Below are 23,931 nucleotides of genomic sequence, written 5' to 3' on the forward strand. Positions count from 1 at the left end.
ACAGATGGATAATTCCCCTCGCTGAGCCCCTCACCCTGTTCCCCATTGTCCCTCATACAACAGTGGCCAGGTCCAGGCACCATGGGGTTCAGGTGGTTTATTCTATGGTCAGACAGACACCAGGCCCCCAGCCTAGACCCCCTCACACCAGCTCCCCTCTTAGCTCAAAGGGCAGCCCCTCATCTGCCCTAGGGGGTGGGGTATCTGCCACCTGGTCGTAGATCCTCAGGGGTTCCTCAGAGCCAGCCTGGGACCAGCCCCTCCATGGATATGTGCCCTGGGAAGAGAGAGAGCTTGTCATGCCAATCCCTTGCTGAGCCAGGCAGAGAACCCAGGAGTCGTGACTCCTTGCTCTGACCACTACACACCACTCCCCTCCCTGAAGCAGAGTCAGAACCCAGAAGTCCTGTTGAAGCTGGGTGGATGGCCACTCACCACATCATCCTGGCAGGGTAGTGCCCCTGGGGACAGTGGGGCAGCAGCTCGCAGGTGTAGTGCCCCCAGTTCCTCATAGACCCCAGGCTCCATCACATCCTCGTATTCATGGGGGCCCAAGGGGCTGAGCCAGCGTGCAGGAAACCCAGAGTCCGGAATGGCAGAGGGACCTGTGGGTGGATCACAGCAAAGGACTACGGAGCCTTTCCCCTCTAGCAGGTGCTGGATCTGATTCAGCCCCAGGGTGGGGACTCCCAGACTTGGGGGGCAGGGAATGGGGCAGGGGGGCTGTCCCCTCTAGGGGGCACCAGTTCTGACACCTCACACCCACCTGTGGTGCTGGCATCTGTCTCCCCCTCGGCTCTCTCGGGGTGTGGGGGCAGCTGGGGTTGATACTCACGGCTGGGCACGTACCTTGCCCAGATGCCCATGGAACTGCCCTACAGGGGAGCCACAGAGAGACCCTGTCACATGCTAAGGGAACACTAGCCCCTAAAAAGAGAACCCAGGAGTTCTGGCTCCCACATCCCCTTCTATGACTGCCTGACCCTGCTCCTTTTCTGCTAGTGCACGTGCCCTGTAACCCCCAACTCTGGCATCTTTCCTTCCCCGCCAGGCCAGACCCAACCCTCACCTGTCAGCTGAGCCCCCCTGCAGCACAGCCCCCTGCTGAGCCCTCTACCCTGCTTCCCACAGCACAGCTCCCTGCTGAGCCCCCCACCCTGCTTCCCGCAGCACCGCACCCCCTGCTGAGCCCTGCTCCCCACAGCACAGCCCCCTGCTGAGCCCTCTACCCTGCTTCCCACAGCACAGCTCCCTGCTGAGCCCCCCACCCTGCTTCCCGCAGCACCGCACCCCCTGTTGAGCCCTGCTCCCCACAGCACAGCTCCCTGCTGAGCCCCCCACCCTGCTCCCTGCAGCACTGCACCCCCTGCTGAGCCCCCTGCTGAGCCCTGCTCCCCACAGCACAGCTCCCTGCTGAGCCTCCCACCTGCTCCCCACAGCGCAGTTCCCCCTGCTGAGCCCTGCTCCCCACAGCACAGCTCCCTGCTGAGCCCCCCACCCTGCTTCCCGCAGCACCGCACCCCCTGCTGAGCCCTGCTCCCCACAGCACAGCCCCCTGCTGAGCCCTCTACCCTGCTTCCCACAGCACAGCTCCCTGCTGAGCCCCCCACCCTGCTTCCCGCAGCACCGCACCCCCTGCTGAGCCCTGCTCCCCACAGCACAGCTCCCTGCTGAGCCCCCCACCATACTCCCCGCGGCACCGCACTCCCTGCTGAGCCCTGCTCTCCACAGCACAGCTCCCTGCTGAGCCTCCCACCCTGCTCCACACAGCACAGTGCCCCCTGCTGAGCCCTGCTCCCCACAGCACAGCTCCCTGCTGAGCCCCCCATCCTGCTCCCCACAGCACAGTGCCCCCTGCTGAGCCCTCTACCCTGCTTCCCACAGCACAGCTCCCTGCTGAGCCCCCCACCCTGCTTCCCGCAGCACCGCACCCCCTGCTGAGCCCTGCTCCCCACAGCACAGCTCCCTGCTGAGCCCCCCACCATACTCCCCGCGGCACCGCACTCCCTGCTGAGCCCTGCTCTCCACAGCACAGCTCCCTGCTGAGCCTCCCACCCTGCTCCACACAGCACAGTGCCCCCTGCTGAGCCCTGCTCCCCACAGCACAGCTCCCTGCTGAGCCCCCCATCCTGCTCCCCACAGCACAGTGCCCCCTGCTGAGCCCCCCACCTTGCTCCCTGCAGCACCGCACCCCCTGCTGAGCCCTCCCCACAGCACAGCTCCCTGCTGACCCTCCCACCCTGCTCCCCACAGCAGTGCCCCCTGCTGAGCCCTGCTCCCCACAGCACAGCTCCCTGCTGAGCCCCCCATCCTGCTCCCCACAGCACAGTGCCCCCTGCTGAGCCCCCCACCTTGCTCCCTGCAGCACAGCACCCCCTGCTGAGCCCCCCATCCTGCTCCCAGCAGCACAGCCCCCTGCTGAGCCCGTGCCCAGTGCCACCTGCTGAGCCCCCACCCTCATCCCCGCAGCCCAGCACCCCCTGCTGAGCACCTGCCCCGCTCCCTGCAGCCCAGCACCCCCTGTTGAGCCCTCCCACCATGCTCCCCACAGCCCAGCACCCCTGCTGAGCCCCCACTCTGCTCCCTGCAGCACAGCGCCCCCTACTGAGCCCCCACCCTGCTCCCTGCAGCATAGCGCCCCCTGCTAAGCCCCCTGCTGAGCCCTCCCGCCATGCTCCCCACAGCACAGCGCCCCCTGCTGAACCCCCGCCCTGCTCCCTGCAGCACAGCGCCCCCTGCTGAGCCCCTGCCCCGCTCCCTGCAGCCCAGCACCTCCTACTGAGCCCTCCCACCATGCTCCCCACAGCCCAGCACCCCCTGCTGAGCCCCCACTCTGCTCCCCACAGCACAGCGCCCCCTGCTGAACCCCCGCCCTGCTCCCTGCAGCACAGCGCCCCCTGCTGAACCCCCGCCCTGCTCCCTGCAGCACAGCACCCCCTGCTGAGGTCCCTTCAGCACAACACCGCATACTGAGCCCCTACCCCTGCTGAGTCCCTCGACCTGCCTCCGCAGCATGCCCCACTCCCAGCAGCACGACGCTCCTGCTGATCTCCCCACCCGCCCCACTCCCTCATTCTCTCACCCCAGAGGACGCACTCCTTTCTGAGTAACTGTCCAGGAGTGTCTGCCATGCTCCTGGATTCACTGCTTCCCCCAAGTTGTAGTCATTCCCAGCACTGGGCTTCCTCCTGAAAGGCAAAGGGTGGGAGCAAGGATGCCTAGATCCTCTCCCCACCTCTGGAAGAGGAGGGGGGGGGGTCTAGTGGTTGGAGCTGGGAGCGCCGTGTGTCTGTGTTAGGGTGTCATAGTGTGACAGGATTCACAGAACTGCCTGCCCCCCATGTGCCCTGCCCCTGACACTCACCTCTCCTTCGCCTCCTCCCGGACACCTGCAGTCAGAACCAGAAAACAGCAAGGATCAGCCCAGGTTGGGCCTCATTGAGGGGAGACTGTTTGGTGCTGTGAGCTTCCCAAGGGCAGTGCCCTGGTCCAGGGGGGTGGGAAATTACCTGCCCAGGTCTGGTGCCGTCTGAGCAGGCAGGTGAGGAGAGCAGCATTAGAGAGCAGCAGCAAGGCCCCCAGTGCACTCAGTCCCCCAGTGAGGGCCGGGGGCCACGACAGGGCTTCTGGGAAAGCAAAGGAAAGTGTCACAGAGCGGCCAGGAGCCAGCATCCGCCAGAGGGGAAACACCTGGCGTCCCATTTGCCACCCCCTGAGCCAGCCTGTCCCTCACTCTGACCACCAGACCCCACTCCCCTCCCAGAGCTGTGACAGAACCCGGGAGTCTGGGCTCTCCACCCCTTCCAGTACCCACCTGTTTTCGGCACTTCAGGCTCCACAACTGGTGGCTCCTCTAAGGGCAGCTCTGAAACGACATCAGCTCCGTCAGGGTCGAAACCCACAGACACCCCCTCACCAGCTGAGCCCCCACCTCTGCACAGCACGACTGCCTCCATCTCAGCACAGCCCCCTGCCCATTCCAGCACAGGGCCCCTATTACACCTGCTGCCACCACACAGTGCCTCCTTCTGGGACTCCCATTCCCCTAGCCTGGCACCCCCTGCCTCCCCCAGCAAGGCACCCCCTACCTGCGGTGGTGATGGTGATGCTGGGGCCCTGGGTGCTCTCCCCCAGGGTGTTGTGGGCGCTGACACCAATACTGTAGGGGGTGGCTGGGCTCAGCCCCGTCAGGGTGAATGCGGGGGTCTGGGCGGGGAACACATCCATGTACAGGGCACCGGGGGCGCCTGGCCAGCGATACCTGAGGGACACAGGTGGTGAGGCACCCCAGACCCTGGGGGGGGGAGGCACCTCATCCATCCCCACCCAATGGCTCCATCCATGCCAGCCCCCCTAGCTCTGAGCCTCCCAGCCCCTCCTCCTCCCCCACCCATGCCAGTCCCTAGCTATGAGCCCCGCTATCCCTGCCCCCAGCCCTGTCATCCTCCCACAACCACACCAGCCCCCTAGCTCTGAGCCCCACTGTCCCTGGCCTCTTCCTCCTCCCCTCACCAATGCCAGCCCCCTAGCTCTGAGCCTCCCCAGCCCCTCCTCTTCAGCCCTGAGCCCCCTAGCTTCCTCCTCCTCCCCGACCCACACCAGCTTCCCAGCTGTGAGCCCTACTGTCCCCACCCTCCTCCTCCTCCCCCCACCCATGCCAGCCCCCCAGCTCTGAGCCCCACTGTTCCCACCCCACAACCCCCTCTTCATCCTCCTACTGCCCATCCAGAGTCCCCTCCAACCCCATCCTTGCCTCCTCCACCCCACACCACTGCTCCCCACCTGATGCGGAATCTCTGGGGCAGCCCCCCATCAAATCCAGGGATCCACTCCAGGGTGGCTGAATTGTGGGTGACACTCACGACCTTCAACCCCGTGGGGGGGTCGGGGGGGCCTGCAGAGGCAGGAGAAAGAGAGAGAGAGAGATCACCCTGCTCTGCCGGTGCCCCTCATTCCTGATCTGCAGCCTCTGCTAGCCCAGCCCTGGCCTCCCTCCCCCGCATGCCTGACCCACAGCCCTCCCGGGCCGTACTTGTGCTGAGGAGCTGGATGTCCAGTTTGTCGGTGCCCAGTGCGTTGCTGGCACGGCAAGTGAAGGTGGCGTAGTCGTGCATGGCGCTGACATTGGCGATTGTCAGGGTGCTGCTGTGCCAGGTGCCCTCGTGCCACGTGCGCTCCGTGTACCTGGGGGTGGGGGTGGAACTGGGGTCAGCCCAGACCCAGGTGCTGAATCAGAACAGGGACGGGACTAGAACAAGGATTTGATCAGGACGGAGACTGGATGAGAACCAGGAATCGCATCAGAAGCAGGATGGAAGCAGCAAACTCAAGGGGGGGGTAGGTCAGAGACCCCACTGGTAGTCTAAGGAGGAGGGGTTGTGGGGGAGCACTCACCAGGGTTGGGGTCTCACTGGTGTGCCCTTTGTCCACGCAATGAGGGGCACATTAGAATGAGGGTCTGCCTCTGCCAGTCATTACTGTGACAAAGCAGGAATTTTCTGTCACATATTTATGAAGCTGGTGCCTGCCTCAGTTTACCTTTCTGCTTCATGTCACTCTCCCAGGGGTGAAAAAGGGCTAACACGCTGGTCTTGGAGCAGCATCAGAGGCATGGGGTGTGTGTGTCCCAGAGCTGGCTGGGGAGGTTAAAGGACTGGCTGGAACCGACCCGGGTCCCCAGAAGCTCGTTATCGTCAAGTGACCCTAGTGGTGAAATCTGGGACCAGCAATTCTTAACAAAGAATCTTTTTCTCTGGCAGATTTTAGTTTTGGTACTTTTGCCAGACAATCGCAATGTTTATTTTAAAGCATTTTTTCCCATTTTTATCAGCTGACGTTTTCACAGTTGTGGGAAATAATGGGGGTTGGGGGGAGAATCATGATTTGATGCCAGTAGCTGGTAAGATTCCAAAAGTGAAAGCTTGATTAACTGTGAAAACACAAATCGCCAAGGTCACCTGCCAAAATATGTTAAACAACTTGCTGAAAAGCAGCCTCTCCCAAGGTCTCAGCCAGCATCATTCATAAATTCCCGGGCATATTGCATTGGCCAGGGTGTGGGCAGTGAAATCGACAGTGATCAGCATTTAGGGATGAAAGTTGGATCCTTTCAGCCTTCTCCTGCCACTGGCAGGTGGCCCTAAATTCCAGCTGCTCAGGAAAGCGGTGCCCTGCAGTGGGGGAGTTTTTGTAATGGAGCCAATTGACAGAGTCCCTGGCAAGCTCCGGCTGGCAGAGGACATGGGTCTTGGGTGACCAGATGTCCCAGTACTAGGGGCTTTGTCTTATATATGCAACTATTCCCCCTGCCGCTCTGATTTTTCATGCTTCCTGTCTTGTCACCCTACGTGGATCCCGGGGTCTGCAGGAGGCGGATGACTGTTCGCCAGATGCCTGGGATAAGGGCCAGCTTTTGGAGCAATGCCCAGCTGTGCCCTGGCACTGCCAGTGAGATGGAGCTGGAAAAGGACAGAGCCGGGCAGGAGCAGTGCAAGATTGGCTGAGTCTCTGACTTTGCTTCTCTATGCCAAGCTCAGAGCTTCCCAATGCCTGTGTGCCAGGGACTAATCAACCCCAGCCAGCTTGACCCAATGCCCCGGGGAGTCTCTGCCCATATTGGCGGGGTTGCACGGGTCTGTGGGGTTTCATGTCCCCTCCTCTCCTCACACATGCTGGGCCCCCTCCTACCTGGGGTTGTCAGGGTGCAGGGCTGCTCCGTTCTTTTCCCAGCTGAATTTCACGCTGGGGACCCCCTGGGCACGGCACTGCAGGGTGGCAGGCGAGCTCCCATCCCCGGGCATGGCCACCTTCCCCAGCCCCATGCCCTTTTCAATCTCTGGCTTGACTGCAGGGAGAGAGAGAATGAATGGTAGTCTGGGAATCGGGGTGGGGGAAGAGTTGGAAGGGCCTTGGAGGGGCAGGGAAGTCCCTGGGGAGGGGAATGTTCTGTGGGGGGGGTCCCCCAGGCTTCAAGGGGTTCCCCAAGGGAGGGGGTTTGAAGGAGGGACGGAAGAGATCAGAGGGGATGGGCAAAGGTCACATCAAGGGGTGCTGGGTTCTGGTTTGTTCTCGGGGGGGGTCCCTGGAGAGGGGGTTATAAGGTGGTGGGGGCACAAGAGAGGCTGGGGGGGTCCCCGGGATGGAGAAGCAGTGCATGTGGTGGATCCTCAAGGTGGGGTAGGGGCAGAGAGTGGGGAGATCTCTGAGGTGGGGGACCAGTGAGTCAAAGGCCCTGGGAGTGGGGGTTTTGGGGGGGGGTCCCTGGGGGGGGGTCTGCATGGGGCACCCACAGCGCACGATGAGGCGGGCGCTGCCCCGGGCTGGGGGGGGCAGCCCGTTGTCCACGCGGCACTCATAGAGCCCGGCCTGTGCCTGCCGGGCCCCCCGGATCCGCAGCCGCCCCACAGCCCCCGAGGCCTCCGGCTCCAGCTCCAGCTCCTCCAGGCTGCGCTCCTCTGCCCCCTGCGGGAAAGCCAGGGTCAGCAGGCACAGGCGGGGAAGACAAACCAGGCAGGGCAAAGGTCAGAGGGGTCAAAGGTTACCACAGATGACAAAGGTCAGAGGGGTCAAAGATCTTCCTGATATTTGCATGGCTCAAAGGCCACATTGGGGAGGTCAGCAGTTGGATGGGCAATGGCAAATGTTAAAGGTTAGAGAAAAATGAAAGTTCAGTAGAGGGTCAAAGGTCACAGGTCATGGAGGGGGAAGGTGCAAAGGTCATGGGGCAAAGGGTAGATCCGGGTAAATGAGGGTCAAAGGTGTCAAAAGAAATAAAAAAGGCCAGTGAGGGACAAGGATCACATAAGACACATCAGAATTCTGTGCAGAGATCAAATAGGAGAGGGCAAAGGTCAGAGTGGAGACAAAGGTTGCCACCGGGGCAAAGGTCACCCACATAACTGCATGGGTCAAAAGCCACCTTGGGGAGGTCAATGGCTAGATGGGTGACAGCAAACCTTAAAGTTTGGAGAGAGGGGTCAGAGGGCACAGGTCAGGGATGGGAAAGTGCAAAGGTCACAAATCAGAGGGCAAAGGGCAGACTTGTGTACGTGAGGGTCAGAGGTCAGAGACCATAAGCTAAATTAAAAGGTCAGAGGAGACAAAGGTCACATAAGAGATGTCAAAGGTCAGAGATCAGGAGATGACAAACGTCAGAGGGGGCAGCCAGGTGGCAAAGGTCACAGGTGGCTTATGCCCCTTTGAGAGATGCTGCCAGAGCAGCCCCCCCTTACCAGCCATGTCCACTGGAACATGCCCGCAGGGATGGGGTTGGCATCGGCTATGCATACAAGCTCAGCTGTGGCGCCCAGGTCCACATAGACGGGGTCCCCCAGGCTGCGGATGGAGGGGGCATCTGGGGGGCAGAGAGAGGGCAGGGGTTAGAAGGGGGCACTGAGGTCAGGGGGCAGCGGGGGGTGGAACTCACAGTGCACGTCCAGCTGGAGGTGGGTCTCGTTCCGCCCCTCAGGGTTCTGGCACCGTGCCCGGTACTGACCCATATCGGCCCGGCTCAGGTTCCAGATGGCCAGGCTGCCCCCTGCTCGCAGGTGGTGCCGGGGGGACCCCTCTGTGAGAGAGACAGAGAGAGGAGTGATGCAGGGACGCTATGCCCAGCTTGGGCAGGGACAGCGCCCTCCCAGAGCCTCCCCCACACCTGGTCTCAGCGCCTCTCCTGCACCACACACCTGGTTTCAGTGCCCCACCACCCACCCACACCTGGTTCAGTGCCTCCCCCCACACACACCTGGTCTCAGCGCCCCCCCCACACACACCTGGTCTCAGCACCCCCCACACACACCTCATCTCAGCACTCCCCCACCACACACCTGGTTTCAGGACCTCCCCACGGAAGCTCCAGCTGCAGCTCAATTTGGGGGGGTTGGCAGAGACGTGCAGGGGCAGCTCCACGGCTCCGTGTTCCACACCCTGGACCACGGCCGGCTGTTTTGACGAGAACTCGGGGGGATCTGGGGCCACACAGGGGGCAGCAGCAACTGAGACCCCGCCCTACTCAGTGCCCCTGCTGGGCCCCCTGCCCTGCTCCCTGCAGCACAGTGCCCCCTGCTGACCCCTGCCGCTGCCTGCTCCCTGCAGCCTGTAGCCCCCTGCTTAGCCTCTGGCCCCTCCCTGCATCACAGTTCCCCACTGCTGAGCCCTCCACCTGCTCCCTGCAGCAGAATACCCCCTGTCAAGTCGCCACACCACTGCCCGCAGCACGGCGTCCCTGCTGAGCCCCCACCTGCTCCCTGCACACAGCGCCCCCAGCTAAGCCCCTGCCCTGATACCTGCAACACAGCGCCCCCTGCTGAGCCCCCTACTCCCTGCAGCACAGAGCCCCCTGCTGAGCCCCTGCCCTCCCTGCAGCACAGAGAGCCTCCACCCCACGCCCTGCAGCACAGCGCCCCCTGCTGAGCCCCCTACTCCCTGCAGCACAGAGAGCCTCCACCCCACGCCCTGCAGCACAGCGCCCCCTGCTGAGCCCCCTACTCCCTGCAGCACAGCGCCCCCTGTCAAGTCGCCACACCACTGCCCGCAGCACTGCTGAGCCCCCACCTGCTCCCTGCACACAGCGCCCCCAGCTAAGCCCCTGCCCTGATACCTGCAACACAGCGCCCCCTGCTGAGCCCCCTACTCCCTGCAGCACAGAGAGCCTCCACCCCACGCCCTGCAGCACAGCGCCCCCTGCTGAGCCCCCTACTCCCTGCAGCACAGAGAGCCTCCACCCCACGCCCTGCAGCACAGCGCCCCCTGCTGAGCCCCTGCCCTCCCTGCAGCACGGCACCCCCTGCTGAGCCCCCTACTCCCTGCAGCACAGAGAGCCTCCACCCCACGCCCTGCAGCACAGCGCCCCCTGCTGAGCCCCTGCCCTCCCTGCAGCACAGCGCCCCCTGCTGAGCCCCTGCCCTGCTTCCCGCAGCACGGTGCACCCTATCCCCAGGCAGGGAAAGCTCTCACACAGGATGTTGAGCTTGTAGAAGGTGTTGACAGCCTCAGCCAGGATGGAGCTGTAGGCCTGGCATGTCACCCGCAGCCCATTGTCAGAGGATGACACTACCAGGGTCACCTTCCCCGAGGTGGAGAGACCCCCGAACTCTGCCGGCTTCTGGCCCAGATCCACACCCTTCAGCCTGAAAGAGCAGCAAAAGATGGGACAGCAGGGGGTTGTGGGTCAGGAGTGAGGGGCACCGGTAGAGCCAAGTAGGGGGAGCCCAGGGCTGGGACAGCAGGGGGCTGCGGGTCAGGAGTGAGGGGCACCCTCTCTTACTTCTCTGCGTCCTTGAACCAGGCCAGGGTGGCAAAGGGGTTGCTGCTGCCGGTGACGCAGGTCAGGGTCAGTGTCTGGCCACGTCGCACCTCCTTGGCCATGGTCGTGATCTTCACATCTATGGGGGGGACTGGGTGTGGGCGGGGAGAGCAAAGGGGCAGAACTGAGACTGGTGTAGGGTGACCAGATGTCCTGATTTTATAGGGACAGTCCCAATTTTTGGGTCTTTTTCTTATGTAGGCTCCTATTACCTCCCACCCCCGTCCCGATTTTTCACACTTGCTGTCTGGTCACCCTAGACTGGTGCGTTGCTGTCACCACCCAATGGGGGTGCTGTGCCCTTAAGGGGTGGGTTTACTTGACTCCACCTTGTGTACACACCGCCCCTCTCCTCCCCCTACCCCAAGGGCCAAAGACGCACACTGGACATGGAGGCGGGTCTGGGCTGTGAGTGCCGGGCTCTTGCCGCCATTGGAGGCGTTGCAGCGGTAGATGGCCAGGTTGTCGCTGGGGCTGGTGGTCAGGATCAGCTCTTTGGAGACGATCTTGCCAGAGGCCACCTGGGTCCCCTCCTTGAGGGACTTGGTGTCCTGTCGGGAGAGAGCCCAGAGCCCAGTGAGTGATGCACAGATGCAACTACCTCTGGAGCGGGGCAGCTGGGAAACAGCCGCATATAACACCCCATGGGTAGGGCTCTGGGCTAGGTTGGAGCTCATTCCAAAGGGAGACTGCCCCCCACTGAGCCTCCACCCCATTGCCTGCACTATGGTGCTACAGCTGAGCTCCCCGCTCCACTCCTCACAGCACAGTACCCCCTGCTGAGCCCCCCATGGCCTGGTGCCCCCTCATAACCTTGATCCAGACGAGGCGGGGGGCCGGGTTTCCCCCACTGGCAAAGCAGGTCAGCCTGACCTTAGTGCCAGCCCGGAATCGGCTGTGAGGGGGCGGGGCCTCAATCCAAACCTTCTGGGGTGGGTCTAGGGATGGGGAACAAAAAGAGGGTTAATGTCAATCAACTCCTGTGTTGCCATGACAACCTATGTCAGCTCCCCCGTCCCCAACAGCATCACAGGGGGTGCAGCCCCCCCTTCCCCAGGACCCCTCTCCACCTGTAGATCTGGCCATGTGCCCCAGGCAGGGGTGAGATGGGACTGGGCCGCTGGTGGGTGGGGATTCCACATAGGTGGGGACTTGAGGGGGTCTTAAGTCTCCACAGGGGGCGTTTCCACACCTCCAGTCCTCCACTTCCTCTGCCCCCAGCGCCCTTTGCTCTCACTCCAGCCCCACCCCACTATCCCCCCCCACTGCCCCCTCATCCCTCCCTGCCCCCTCCCCTTCCTCCAGCCCTCCTCCTACCCCGCTCCACCCTGCCTCGCAGCCTGCCCAGCCCCCCCACCCACTGGCACCCCCCCGCCCTGGGTGGGGGCTCACACTGCACACTGAGGAGCAGGCTGGTGCTGCGAGTGAAAAGCATGACCTCATTGAAGGCCTCGCAGGTGAGGGGCAGCTCGTTCTCTTCGCGCCGGGCCATGTGTGTCAGGTTGGAGACGGTCACTGTCCCGCCGTGCGCTGCCTGCGGGAGAGAACCCGGCACCCAGCCCCTGCTCCTGGGGCCTGGCGGGCTTGGGGGCAGGAAATGGGGCCCAGGGCCTGTTCCCTCCAGGGGACACTGGCCCTGATCTGTCCTAGGGGGACTGGCTGGCGTAGGGGGCAGGGACAGTGACCATCACTATTGTTATGCAGAGAGAGAAACTGAATTACCCATAATGGGAGGAGCTCATTGAAATTCACAAAAGATTCAGGGAGAGAACCCAGGAGTCCTGGCTCCCAGCCCCTCCCAGTTTCCCCTGGCTCAATGTCTCCCCCTCTGGTGGCCGTTGGGGCAGCAGGTGGGGCAGCTCTGGGCGGCTGTGGCTGGGGACTGACCTCAGTGATGGTGACCTCGGTGGTGGTGAGCTCCCGCCACCCCAGCCACCAGCGCAGCTGCACCGGGGGGTTGCTGGGGGTGGTGGAGCAGGACAGCGAGATCTGCTTGTTCTCCGGGGTGCTGCTGGAGCCCAGGATGGAAACCTCTGTGGGGAGAACTGGGGAGGGGGAGAGACCTCAGAACTGCAGACCCAGCCACTGCCAGGGGAGCAGGATTGGAGGGAGCTCCCTACTCCCAGCTACTCCAGCCTGACCCAGCCTCATCGACCAGGGGACGCTGTGGGGGGCAGTCACAGACCACACACAGGGTGACGCTGGCCAGCAGGGAGTCGGGGGGGAGCAGGGTGCTGGTGGGTTAAAGCCAGGAGGCAGTCCAGAGGCGCTGGGGGGCGCAGAGTGCGGGGGGGGGGCATTCACAGATCACACGCAGAATGACACTGGCCAGCAGGGGCCACTGGGGGAAGCAGGTCGCTGCCTGGGGGTTAAAGCCGGGAGGCAGTCCAGAGGCGCTGGGAGGCACAGGGTGCTGGGGGTGGGCATTCACAGATCACACGCAGAATGACACTGGCCAGCAGGGAGTCTGGGGGGAGCAGGGTGCTGGTGGGTTAAAGCCGGGAGGCAGTCCAGAGGCGCTGGGAGGCACAGGGTGCTGGGGGGAGTTGGGGGGGCACCCACAGACCACACACAGAATGATACTGGCCAGCAGGGAGTGCTGGGGGGCACAGGGTGCTGGGGGGCTGGGGGTGAGGCACTCACAGACCACACGCAGAATGACACTGGCCAGCAGGGAGTCTGGGGGAAGCAGGTCGCTGCCTGGAGGTTAAAGCCAGGAGGCAGTCCAGAGGCGCTGGGGGGCGCAGGGTGCTGGGGGGGAGGGGCATTCACAGATCACACGCAGAATGACACTGGCCAGCAGGGGCCACTGGGGGAAGCAGGTCGCTGCCTGGTGGGTTAAAGCCAGGAGGCAGTCCAGAGGCGCTGGGGGGCGCAGGGTGCTGGGGGGCATTCACAGATCACACGCAGAATGATACTGGCCAGCAGGGGCCACTGGGGGAAGCAGGTCGCTGCCTGGAGGTTAAAGCCGGGAGGCAGTCCAGAGGCGCTGGGGGGCGCAGGGTGCTGGGGGGTGGGGGGCATTCACAGACGACACGCAGAATGATACTGGCCAGCAGGGGCCACTGGGGGAAGCAGGGCGCTGCCTGGTGGGTTAAAGCCGGGAGGCAGTCCAGAGGTGCTGGGGGGCGCAGGGTGCTGGGGGGGGTGGGCATTCACAGACCACACGGAGAATGACACTGGCCAGCAGGGGCCACTGGGGGAAGCAGGGCGCTGCCTGGTGGGTTAAAGCCGGGAGGCAGTCCAGAGGCGCTGAGGGGCGCAGGGTGCTGGGGGGGGGCATTCACAGACCACACGCAGAATGACACTGGCCAGCAGGGGCCACTGGGGGAAGCAGGGCGCTGCCTGGTGGGTTAAAGCCGGGAGGCAGTCCAGAGGCGCTGGGGGGCGCAGGGTGCTGGGGGGGGGGGCATTCACAGACCACACGCAGAATGACACTGGCCAGCAGGGAGTGCTGGGGGAAGCAGGGTGCTGCCTGGTGGGTTAAAGCCGGGAGGCAGTCCAGAGGCGCTGGGGGGCGCAGGGTGCTGGGGGGGGGCATTCACAGACCACATGCAGAATGACACTGGCCAGCAGGGAGTGCTGGGGGTCACAGGGTGCCGGGGGGATGGAAGCGGCACTCACAGACCACACGCAGGGTGACACTGGCCACCAGGGGCAGGGGTGACACCTGGTTCGTGGCTTCACAGTGCAGCTGAGCCCCATTGTCCTCGGGTTTGATGCTGAGGGTCAGGAGGCTGCGGGAGGCGCCGCTGGCATCCTCTGTCTCCCAGCTGGTGGAAACCACGTTCCCGTTCTGCGGGGACATGGGCTAGCGTCCCCCACGGCTCTGCCGGTGCCCCTCACTCCTGACCCGCAGCCCTGTGCTAACACGCAGCCCTCGGCTCCCCCACACAGCTCTGCTGGTGCCCCTCACTCCTGGCCTGCAGCCCCCTGCTAGCCCAGCCCTGGGTTCCCCCCCACAGCACTACCTGTGCCCTTCACTCCTGACCTGCAGCCCCTGCTAGCCCAGCCCTGGGCTCCCCCCCACAGCTCTGCCAGTGTCTCTCTCTCCTGACCTGCAGCCCCTGGTAGCCAAGCCCTGCCCCCACTAGCTCTGCTGGTGCCCCTCACTCACAACCCGCAGCCCCTCCTAGTCCAGCCCTGGGCTTTCCCCTACACAGCTCTACCAGTGTTCCTCACTCCCGACCTGCAGGCCTTGCTAGCCCAGCCCTGGGTTCCCCCGAGTTCTGCCAATGCCCCTCACTCCCGACCCACAACCCCTGCTGTCCATTCTCCTTGTTACCTTTAGCCATTGCAGCGTGGCCAGTGGGTTCCCGCTCAGCGAGATGCAGGTGAGTTTCAGGGTCTCTCCAGCTTTGATTTGGGGGCGTTTGTATCCTTCAATGGTGGGTGGCTGAGGTGGGACTGGGGGCGAAGAGACAAGGACGGATGGTGGGGGAACCCTGGTGCAGCCTGTGCTCAGGGGCATTCCCTTGTGGCACAACAGTGCCATGTCCTGCCACCAGGGTGAGGAGTCAGTCAGGCCAGCTGGGGGACTGGGAAGACAGGCGTAGCTGGCCCCAGTCAATTGGAGCTGAAATATGCTGCCCCCCACCCCACTCCGGGGGGCAGACAGATCTTGTAGCTGTGAGGGGTAGCAGTATGGTCAGGGAGCTGACTCGGGGCATCGGACAGAAGGGAGGTAGTGGGGGGGGGGACAGAGAAGGGGATGGACCTGGACAGACAGACAAGGGGATGGGAAGGATGCCTGAAACATGCACAGTCCTCTCCCCACTGCAGGGCCCCCTCCATGGCCTGGGGCCTCCTGCAGCTGCTTGCTCATCAGGGTGCTTGGGGAGGGGAACAGCCCGGAGTGCTAGGTGTATAATTAAGCTGTTTAATGAGCTGCCTAATGACTCTCATGCTGGAGATGAGCGGATGTGGAATCACCTCCCCATCAAATAATCTTCCCCACCCCGTTTGCCAACTGGGGGGCAGAGCCCTATGCCTCTGGGTTTCCCCAGAGTAGGGTTGGAGCAGGGAGAATTCTCCAGCCCCTCCAATCCCACACCAATGTATCCCCTGTTCCTCGAGCCAGCTAGAGACAGACCCTCCTAGCATCTCTGGCTCCTTGGTGCAGTACGGGTTAATGGTTAGGGTTTGGCATTCTATACCCATTTCATCTCTAGCACTCACAGGGTTAACAGTTCAGGGGTTGACTTATATACTCAAAATACAGCTCCTTGGTGCTCTCAGCATTACTTATTGAAGGGTCGACTTATATATGCCAGCTCTTCCCCTTCAGAACCTCAGTCTTCTAGGGGTTGATGGTTAAGGGGGTCGACTTATATAGGGAGTGAAGTTAATGGTGGTGGGGTGATGGTCACATCCTCAGCTTTGACTCTCCATTGCTTTAAGGAGTAACTGAGGATGGGTTGACTGAGACACAGGCCCCCAATTCCTCAGGGTTCTAGAGGTTAAGAGGTGAGGGTCCAGTTTATATACACTGCAGCTGACCCCTCATTCTCCTGAGAGTTGATCACAGAAAAGGCCAGCTTATAGATTCATAGACTCATAGACTCTAGGACTGGAAGGGACCTCGAGAGGTCATCGAGTCCAGAACCCTGCCCTCATGGCAGGACCAAATACTGTCTAGACCAACCCTGATAGACATTTATCTAACCTACTCTTAAATATCTCCAGAGATGGAGATTCCACAACCTCCCTAGGCAATTTATTCCAGTATTTAACTACCCTGACAGTTAGGAACTTTTTCCTAATGTCCAACCTAAATCTCCCTTGCTGAAGTTTAAGCCCATTGCTTCTTGTTCTATCATTAGAGGCTAAAGTGAACAAGTTTTCTCCCTCCTCCTGATGACACCCTTTTAGATACCTGAAAACTGCTATCACGTCCCCTCTCAGTCTTCTCTTTTCCAAACTAAATAAACCCAATTCCTTCAGCCTTCCTTCATAGGTCATGTTCTCAAGACCTTTAATCATTCTTGTTGCTCTTCTCTGGACCCTCTCCAATTTCTCCACATCTTTCTTGAAATGCGGTGCCCAGAACTGGACACAATACTCCAGTTGAGGCCTAACCAGCGCAGAGTAGAGCGGAAGAATGACTTCTCGTGTCTTGTTTACAACACACCTGTTAATGCATCCCAGAATCACGTTTGCTTTTTTTGCAACAGTATCACACTGTTGACTCATGTTTAGCTTGTGGTCCACTATGACCCCTAGATCTCTTTCTGCCGTACTCCTTCCTAGACAGTCTCTTCCCATTCTGTATGTGTGAAACTGATTGTTCCTTCCTAAGTGGAGCACTTTGCATTTGTCTTTGTTAAACTCCATCCTGTTTACCTCAGACCATTTCTCCAATTTGTCCAGATCATTTTGAATTTTGACCCTGTCCTCCAAAGCAGTTGCAATCCCTCCCAGTTTGGTATCGTCTGCAAACTTAATAAGCGTACTTTCTATGCCAACATCTAAGTTGTTGATGAAGATATTGAACAGAGCCGGTCCCAAAACAGACCCCTGCGGAACCTCACTTGTTATACCTTTCCAGCAGGATTGGGAGCCATTAACAACTACTCTCTGAGTAAGGTTATCCAGCCAGTTATGCACCCACCTTATAGTAGCCCCATCTAAATTGTACTTTCCTAGTTTATCTATAAGAATATCATGCGAGACCGTATCAAATGCCTTACTAAAGTCTAGGTATACCACATCCACCGCTTCTCCCTTATCCACAAGACTCGTTATCCTATCAAAGAAAGCTATCAGATTGGTTTGACACAATTTGTTCTTTACAAATCCATGCTGGCTAGTCCCTATCACCTTACCACCTTCCAAGTGTTTGCAGATGATTTCTTTTATTACTTGCTCCATTATCTTCCCTGGCACAGAAGTTAAACTAACTGGTCTGTAGTTTCCTGGGTTGTTTTTATTTCCCTTTTTATAGATGGGCACTATAGTTGCCCTTTTCCAGTCTTCTGGAATCTCTCCCGTCTCCCATGACTTTCCAAAGATAATAGCTAGAGGCTCAGATACCTCCTCTATTAACTCCTTGAGTATTCTAGGATGCATTTCATCAGGCCCTGGTGACTTGCAGGCATCTAATTTTTCTAAGTGATTTTTAACTTGCTCTTTTTTTATTTTATCTTCTAAACCTACCGTCTTCCAGTAAGCATTCACTATACTAGACATTCCTTCAGACTTCTCAGTGAAGACCGAAACAAAGAAGTCATTAAGCATCTCTGCCATTTCCAAGTTTCCTGTTACTGTTTCCCCCTCCTCACTGAGCAGTGGGCCTACCCTGTCCTTGGTCTTCCTCTTGCTTCTAATGTATTGATAAAAAGTCTTCTTGTTTCCCTTTATTCCCATAGCTTTATTCCCATTTTGTGCCTTTGCCTTTCTAATATTGCCCCTGCATTCCTGTGTTATTTGCCTATATTCATCCTTTGTAATCTGACCTAGTTTCCATTTTTTATATGACTCCTTCTTATTTTGTAGGTCATGCAAGATCTTGTGGTTAAGTCAAGGTGGTCTTTTGCCACGTTTTCTATCTTTCCTACCCATCGGAATAGCTTGCTTTTGGGCCCTTAATAGTGTCCCTTTGAACAGCGGAATAGCTTGCTTTTGGGCCCTTAATAGTGTCCCTTTGAATAACTGCCAACTCTCCTCAGTTGTTTTTCCCCTCAGTCTTGATTCCCATGGGACCTTACCTGTCAGCTCTCTGAGCTTACCAAAATCCGCCTTCCTGAAATCCATTGTCTCTATTTTGCTGTACTCCCTTCTACCCTTCCTTAGAATTGCAAACTCTATGATTTCATGATCACTTTCACCCAAGCTTCCTTCTACTTTCAAATTCTCAACGAGTTCCTCCCTATTTGTTAAAATCAAGTCTAGAACAGCTTCCCCCCAGTAGCTTTTTCAACTTTCTGAAATAAAAAGTTGTCTGCAATGCAGTCCGTGAAGGGATTCCACATCTTGTTCTGAGGGCTCAAAGTACATCCATGGGCCAACCTCAGCTCTTCAGAAAATCATTGCTGTAGGGATTACCAATGAGTCACCTCCTCAGAGCGCCACAGACTAATGGTTGAGGGGTCAACTGAAATACTAGACCCAACTCATCTTCCTCTCCTCTTTCTGTGACGGTTCCTTGTCTTCCAATCCCCATTGTTCTAACAGTTAAACACTGAAGGGCCAACTTATATACACAAGGCTTTGTAGCCTCATTGTCCGAAGGGTTAAACTTTGAGAGGGCGACTTATATACATGAGTCAACAGGAGTCTCCAGGACCTCATTGTTTTCAGGGTGAGCCATTGAGAGTTGATTTATATAAATGTCACCTCCTATCTTTTCCTAAGGGTTAATGACTGAGAGGTCAATTTATATAGTCTCCTTGATGAATTAATTGTGGTAAACAGAAAGCCTGCAAACAGGAAGAGCCAGAGGCAAACACTACAGCTGGGTGCAGGCTATGGAAGGGGAGACACCCAGGAGAGAAGAGGGTGAGGCTTATATTTTAAGTGGGGAGCCACTGAGTGTCAGCTGATAGGTGGAGCTGATGTACATGCAGGAGAATATGGCTGTGGGGATCTTTTTAACCCTTTCACTGGTGTCTCCAGCTGTGAATGAGTCCCCACAGAGATTGGAGGGACACCCGGGGCATGGTGGGCGTTACTCACACAAGATGTTCATGGTGAAGCCAGCCACCACAGAGGCCGAGATGGCCTCATTTGTGGCTGCACAGACCAGACGCTTCCCGTTGTCCAAGCTCTGTGGGGTGATCCTGGGGACAGAAGGGGAACGGGCTATACCAACTAGCGCAGAGGTGGGCAAACTACGGCCACTCCCCTGCTGTCTTCCCTCCCCTGCAGCCTCAGTTTTCCCCGCCACCAACACTCTGGCCAGTCAGGGGACAAGGAGCAGGGGGGTTGGATGGGTCAGGGGTTCTGAGGGAGGCAGTCAGGGGCTGGGAAGGGGGAGGGGGAGGATAGGGGGTGGGGGCCAGGCTGTTTGGGGAGGCACAACCTTCCCTACCCGACCCTCCATACAGTTTCGCAACCCCGATGTGGTCCTCGGGCCAAAAAGTCTGCCCCTCCCCCTGAACTAGCGCCTACAAGGGGCTGCAGGTTGGGAGTGAGGGGCACCAGCAGAGCTGTAGAGGGCTCAGGTCTGCTAGTGGAAGCTGGGGAGGGAAGGGGGCACCGCACTGGTGTGTGAAAGGGGGCACCTGGCTGGCAACCTCCTGGCTAAGTCAGGGCATCCCTGCTCCAACAGGGAAAGGGACTGGGGTGGGAGCATCCCTGGACCCTCTCACCTGAGCACGGCAACGGTGCTGGAGAGCTTCTTGCTGGACCCAGGGTGCACCTGGTGCGACACGTCAGGGAGGGGGCTGCCACCTGGGGGCGGGAGGGGTTGTGAGGGGAGGGGGGTTCCCAGCACTCCCACCCTGGCCAGCATATCACAGCATTGCTGAGGGCAGCCCCACGGCCGTGTGTCCCGGGGAAGAGATGCCCAGATACCAGGGGGATGGGATGGGATGATTGAGAGACACTCCACAGCTGTGCACCCTGGGGGACAGGTGCCCAGATACCAGGGAGAGGGGCTGGATTAGATAGGGGGGTGTATATGGAAAAAGAAAGACCCTCTCACATTATAGTACAATATGGTGAGTGCTGGCCTCATATAATAGCCCAGTCTCCCCTCCCCGATCAGACCCAGGGGCCCCTCCAGCCCAGTCTCCCTCCCTAGTCAGACCCATCGGCCTCTCCAGCCCATCCTCTACTTGATCAGACCCATTGGCTCCTCCAGCCCATCCCCCCCCAATCAGACCCATGGGTCCCTCCAGCCCATCCCCCTTCAGATCAGACCCATGGGCCCCTCCAGCCCAACCCCCTCGCCCCCGGATCAGACCCATTGGCCACTCCAGCCCATCCCCCCCCAGATTCAGACCCATGGGCCCCTCCAGCCCAACCCCCTCACCCCCGGATCAGACCCATCGGCCCCTCCAGCCCATCCCTCTACCAGATCAGACCCATGGGTCCCTCCAGCCCATCCCCCCCAGATCAGACCCATGGGCCCCTCCAGCCCATCCCCCCCCGATCAGACCCATGGGCCCCTCCAGCCCATCCCCCTCCCTGGATCAGACCCATCGGCCCCTCCAGCCCATCCCTCCGCCAGATCAGACCCATGGGTCCCTCCAGCCCATCCCCCCCAGATCAGACCCATGGGCCCCTCCAGCCCCCCCCCGATCAGACCCATGGGTCCCTCCAGCCCATCCCCCCCAGATCAGACCCATGGGTCCCTCCAGCCCATCCCCCCCAGATCAGACCCATGGGCCCCTCCAGCCCATCCCCCCCCAGATCAGACCCATGGGCCCCTCCAGCCCATCCCCCTCCCTGGATCAGACCCATGGGCCCCTCCAGCTCAGCTCCCCCAATGAGACCCATGGGGGGCACTCACCCTTGCTGAAGGAGATCTCTGCAGCCGGCTTGGCATCCCCGGCGCTGCAGGTCACCTTGTACTCCACACCGGCCACCCAGGTCACGGTGCTGTTGGCCTCATACTCCTTGAAGATGGGTGTCTTGGGGGGCACTGCAGGGGAGGGGAAAGGAGGAATGGCCCTGAAGAGTCTCCCCTCCCCCAGCTCCCCAGAGCCAAGGCTACCCTCCCGCCCCCAGCCTGGCAGCTCACCCAGCACACTGAGCAGCGCCGTGCGCGACACAATGCCTGGGCTCTCTTCGGAGCGCCCCGCCTGGCATTCGTAGTCCCCGTCGTCTGCCAGCTGGCTGCCCATGATCCGCAGGTGGTGCTCCCCTGCTGGGCAGGACACAGAGGGAATGGTGAATCTATACGGCCCGGACGCCTGGGTTCTTTGCTGGCTCTGCTCCTAGCTCCCAGCCCCACTCTAGCGACTAGACCTCACTCCCCTCCTAGAGCCAGGGATAGAACCCAGGAGTCCTAGAACTGGGCCAGTCAGGGCTCTCACACACACAGGTGTCCGCACAGCTGGTTCGCAGCCACAATGGCTGAATTGGGGGTGGGAGGAATAGACACACTTAGCCTCAGCTGGCTGTCTGGAGGCCAGACCAACCCACTCGCCTTTGCTGGGGTCTCCCGTCATACTGTAGCGGGGGAATCCAGGGATGTTTGTGTCTGGTCCTAGCAGCAACCCATCCTTCACCCACTGGATCACGCCTGAGGGATTGTCCACTACGCACTGCAAGAGAGCCACAGCCCCTTCCAGGACTGTGATGTTATCTGGCTCCACTCTGAAAGCCTGCTGGGTGCTGGCCCCTGGGAGAGGAAAGAGGAGGGACTTAATTAACCTCTAATTTTTAAAGATTTTGTGTCAAATTTGAATATTAATTAATTATTCCAGGAAATCACACACCAGAATCTCCCACTCTGGCCCACCTTCTTGCCTAAGCTCAGAAAGATACAATATGCTGAAGAACCATGTGACTTTAAATCCTTTGTTCTATTTCATCCAACTTGGCCTGTTCTTTAGATCTTTCTGTGAACTCCAAAGTGAGCCAAAATTGAAAGAAATTGTCCCAGAGTTTCTCAATTGATTTACATGCAAAATTTCTGATGGGATCATTGGTGGAAATACAGATGGAAATATCCATAAGTTTAAACCCCCTTATTCCATTTCTCATCTTTTTTGGCTTGTTGTTTAGATATCAGTGAGAGCTCCAAAATAAGCCAAGTTGGAAGGAAATTGGTACAGGTGTTTTGGCGTTACAGCTGGGCAAAAAAACCCTGACACTGATGACTTTTGGGGCTTGGGATCCTCTGGTTGTAACTCAGAAAAGCTCAGACAGATTTGAATGAAACTTCACAAAAATTGTGACCTCTGGAGCGAGACCCATCATGGAAATATTCAGCCTGGCAGGATTTTGTTTGGGAGATCTGTGAGCAATGGGGAACAGATGGCTGGGTGGCAGGGGAGAGTCGGTCCATGTCTGGCTCCTGGCACTACTTGGAGATGATCGTCTGCAGAGAACATCGGCGGAAGTTCTCTCACCTCTTGTGAAGGCACCAAGGAGAAGACAGAGGAACGTGGTGACTGGTCCCTTGGACACCATCCCCGCCAGTGCTGCTGGGACAGGTTGGGAGGATAAACTGGGACCACAGTGGATGGTTGTGAATCTGAAATACAGTTGGAGATATACTGAAATACATCTGTGTCCCATCTTCCCAGCCTGGCACTAGGGGGTGCTGCCCTTCATCACCCACCCATGCCCCATCTCCCCAGCCTAGTGCTAAGGGGTACTACCCTTCCTCCCCCTGGCCATGTTCCTTCTCCCCAGGCTGGCTCTAAGGACCACTGCCCTTCATCCCCTGGGAAAGCCCCATCTCCCCATCTGGTGCTATGGGGCGCTGAATTTCATGCCTGGCTGTGCCCCATCTCCCCTGCCTGGCGCTAGGGGGCACTGCTCTTCATCCCCTGGCCATGCCCCATCTCCCCTGCCTGGCGCTAGGGAGCTCTGCCCTTCATCCCCCAGACCATGCCCCATCTCCCCTGCCTGGTGCTAGGGGGCGCTGCCCTTCATCCCCTGGCCATGCCCCATCTCCCCTGCCTGGTGCTAGGGGGCGCTGCCCTTCATCCCCTGGCCATGCCCCATCTCCCCTGCCTGGTGCTAGGGGGCGCTGCCCTTCATCCCCTGGCCATGCCCCATCTCCCCTGCCTGGTGCTAGGGGGCGCTGCCCTTTATCCCCCAGACCATGCCCCATCTCCCCTGCCTGGTGCTAGGGGGCGCTGCCCTTCATCCCCCTGGCCATGCCCCATCTCCCCTGCCTGGTGCTAGGGGGCGCTGCCCTTTATCCCCCAGACCATGCCCCATCTCCCCTGCCTGGTGCTAGGGGGCGCTGCCCTTTATCCCCTGGCCATGCCCCATCTCCCCTGCCTGGTGCTAGGGGGCGCTGCCCTTCATCCCCTGGCCATGCCCCATCTCCCCTGCCTGGTGCTAGGGGGCGCTGCCCTTCATCCCTGTGGCCATGCCCCATCTCCCCTGCCTGGTGCTAGGGGGCACTGCTCTTCATCCCCTGGCCGTGCCCCATCTCCCCTGCCTGGAGGCCAGTCCGGCTGCCAGAGGGAGATGCTGGGGACATAGCCTGCTTCCTCTCCTCCATCCTGATCAGAACCATGGCCCATCCAGCCCCGTATCCTCCCTTCCCATCAGACCAATAGGCCCATCCTGCCCCTTATCCCGCATCCCCCCCCCAACCCCCAAACAGACCCATGGGTCTGTCCCCAGGACCGGCACTAGGGGTTTGAGCGCCCTTGGCGGCCGGAAATTTCGGCGCCCCGCGGGCTGGTCCCGCAGCTCCGGTGGAGCTGCTGCAGTGGTGCCTGCGGAGGGTCCGGTGCTCCACGGCTCCGGTGGAGCTGCCACAGTGGTGCCTGCGGGAGGTCCACCGGAGCCGCCCGAGGAGCCGACCGTTCGCAGGCACGACTGTGGCGGCTCCACTGGAGCCGCGGACCAGCGGACCCTCCGCAGGCACCACTGCGGCAGCTCCACCGGAGCTGCCTGCCGCCCCCTCCGGCAAAATGACACCCACCAATTATTCTGGCGCCCTAGGCGATTGCCTAGGCTGCCTAAATGGTAGCGCCGGCCCTGCCTGTCCTGCC

The 23,931-nt window shown here is 60.0% G+C and overlaps 1 protein-coding gene across 1 annotated transcript; it reads right to left on the reverse strand.

Annotated features, from left to right (window-relative positions):
- Positions 1-126: 126 nt before the first annotated feature.
- NPHS1 (NPHS1 adhesion molecule, nephrin) lies at positions 127-22,440 on the reverse strand. The gene is made up of 29 exons (XM_030543130.1): positions 22,324-22,440; positions 21,396-21,590; positions 20,988-21,110; positions 20,757-20,888; positions 19,612-19,693; positions 18,977-19,080; positions 14,589-14,710; positions 13,928-14,099; positions 12,191-12,348; positions 11,696-11,837; positions 11,117-11,241; positions 10,686-10,854; positions 10,265-10,394; positions 9,955-10,127; positions 8,826-8,966; positions 8,426-8,566; positions 8,232-8,353; positions 7,290-7,461; positions 6,688-6,844; positions 5,033-5,184; positions 4,783-4,894; positions 4,089-4,261; positions 3,815-3,865; positions 3,510-3,626; positions 3,365-3,389; positions 3,083-3,188; positions 767-875; positions 436-605; positions 127-277 (listed from the first exon to the last, which is right to left on the reverse strand). Exons 1-29 carry the CDS (start codon positions 22,382-22,384, stop codon positions 143-145), a joined length of 3,771 nt encoding a protein of 1,256 aa, XP_030398990.1. The 5' UTR covers positions 22,385-22,440; the 3' UTR covers positions 127-142.
- Between the last annotated feature and the right edge of the window lie 1,491 nt (positions 22,441-23,931).

Source organism: Gopherus evgoodei, unplaced genomic scaffold, assembly GCF_007399415.2.
Source record: "Gopherus evgoodei ecotype Sinaloan lineage unplaced genomic scaffold, rGopEvg1_v1.p scaffold_31_arrow_ctg1, whole genome shotgun sequence".
In the NCBI taxonomy this organism is placed as follows: domain Eukaryota; kingdom Metazoa; phylum Chordata; order Testudines; family Testudinidae; genus Gopherus; species Gopherus evgoodei.

Bases quoted from the DNA above. Each gene is read 5' to 3' on its own strand.
- NPHS1 (XM_030543130.1), bottom strand. From the start codon at position 22,384: ATGGTGTCCAAGGGACCAGTCACCACGTTCCTCTGTCTTCTCCTTGGT. The intron at 10,128-10,264 runs GTAAGAGAGGGT...CTGCTCTTTCAG, and splicing joins TGGTTCAAGGACGCAGAGAA to GCTGAAGGGTGTGGATCTGG. The intron at 3,627-3,814 runs GTGGGTACTGGA...TTGCTTTCCCAG, and splicing joins GCCTGAAGTGCCGAAAACAG to AAGCCCTGTCGTGGCCCCCG.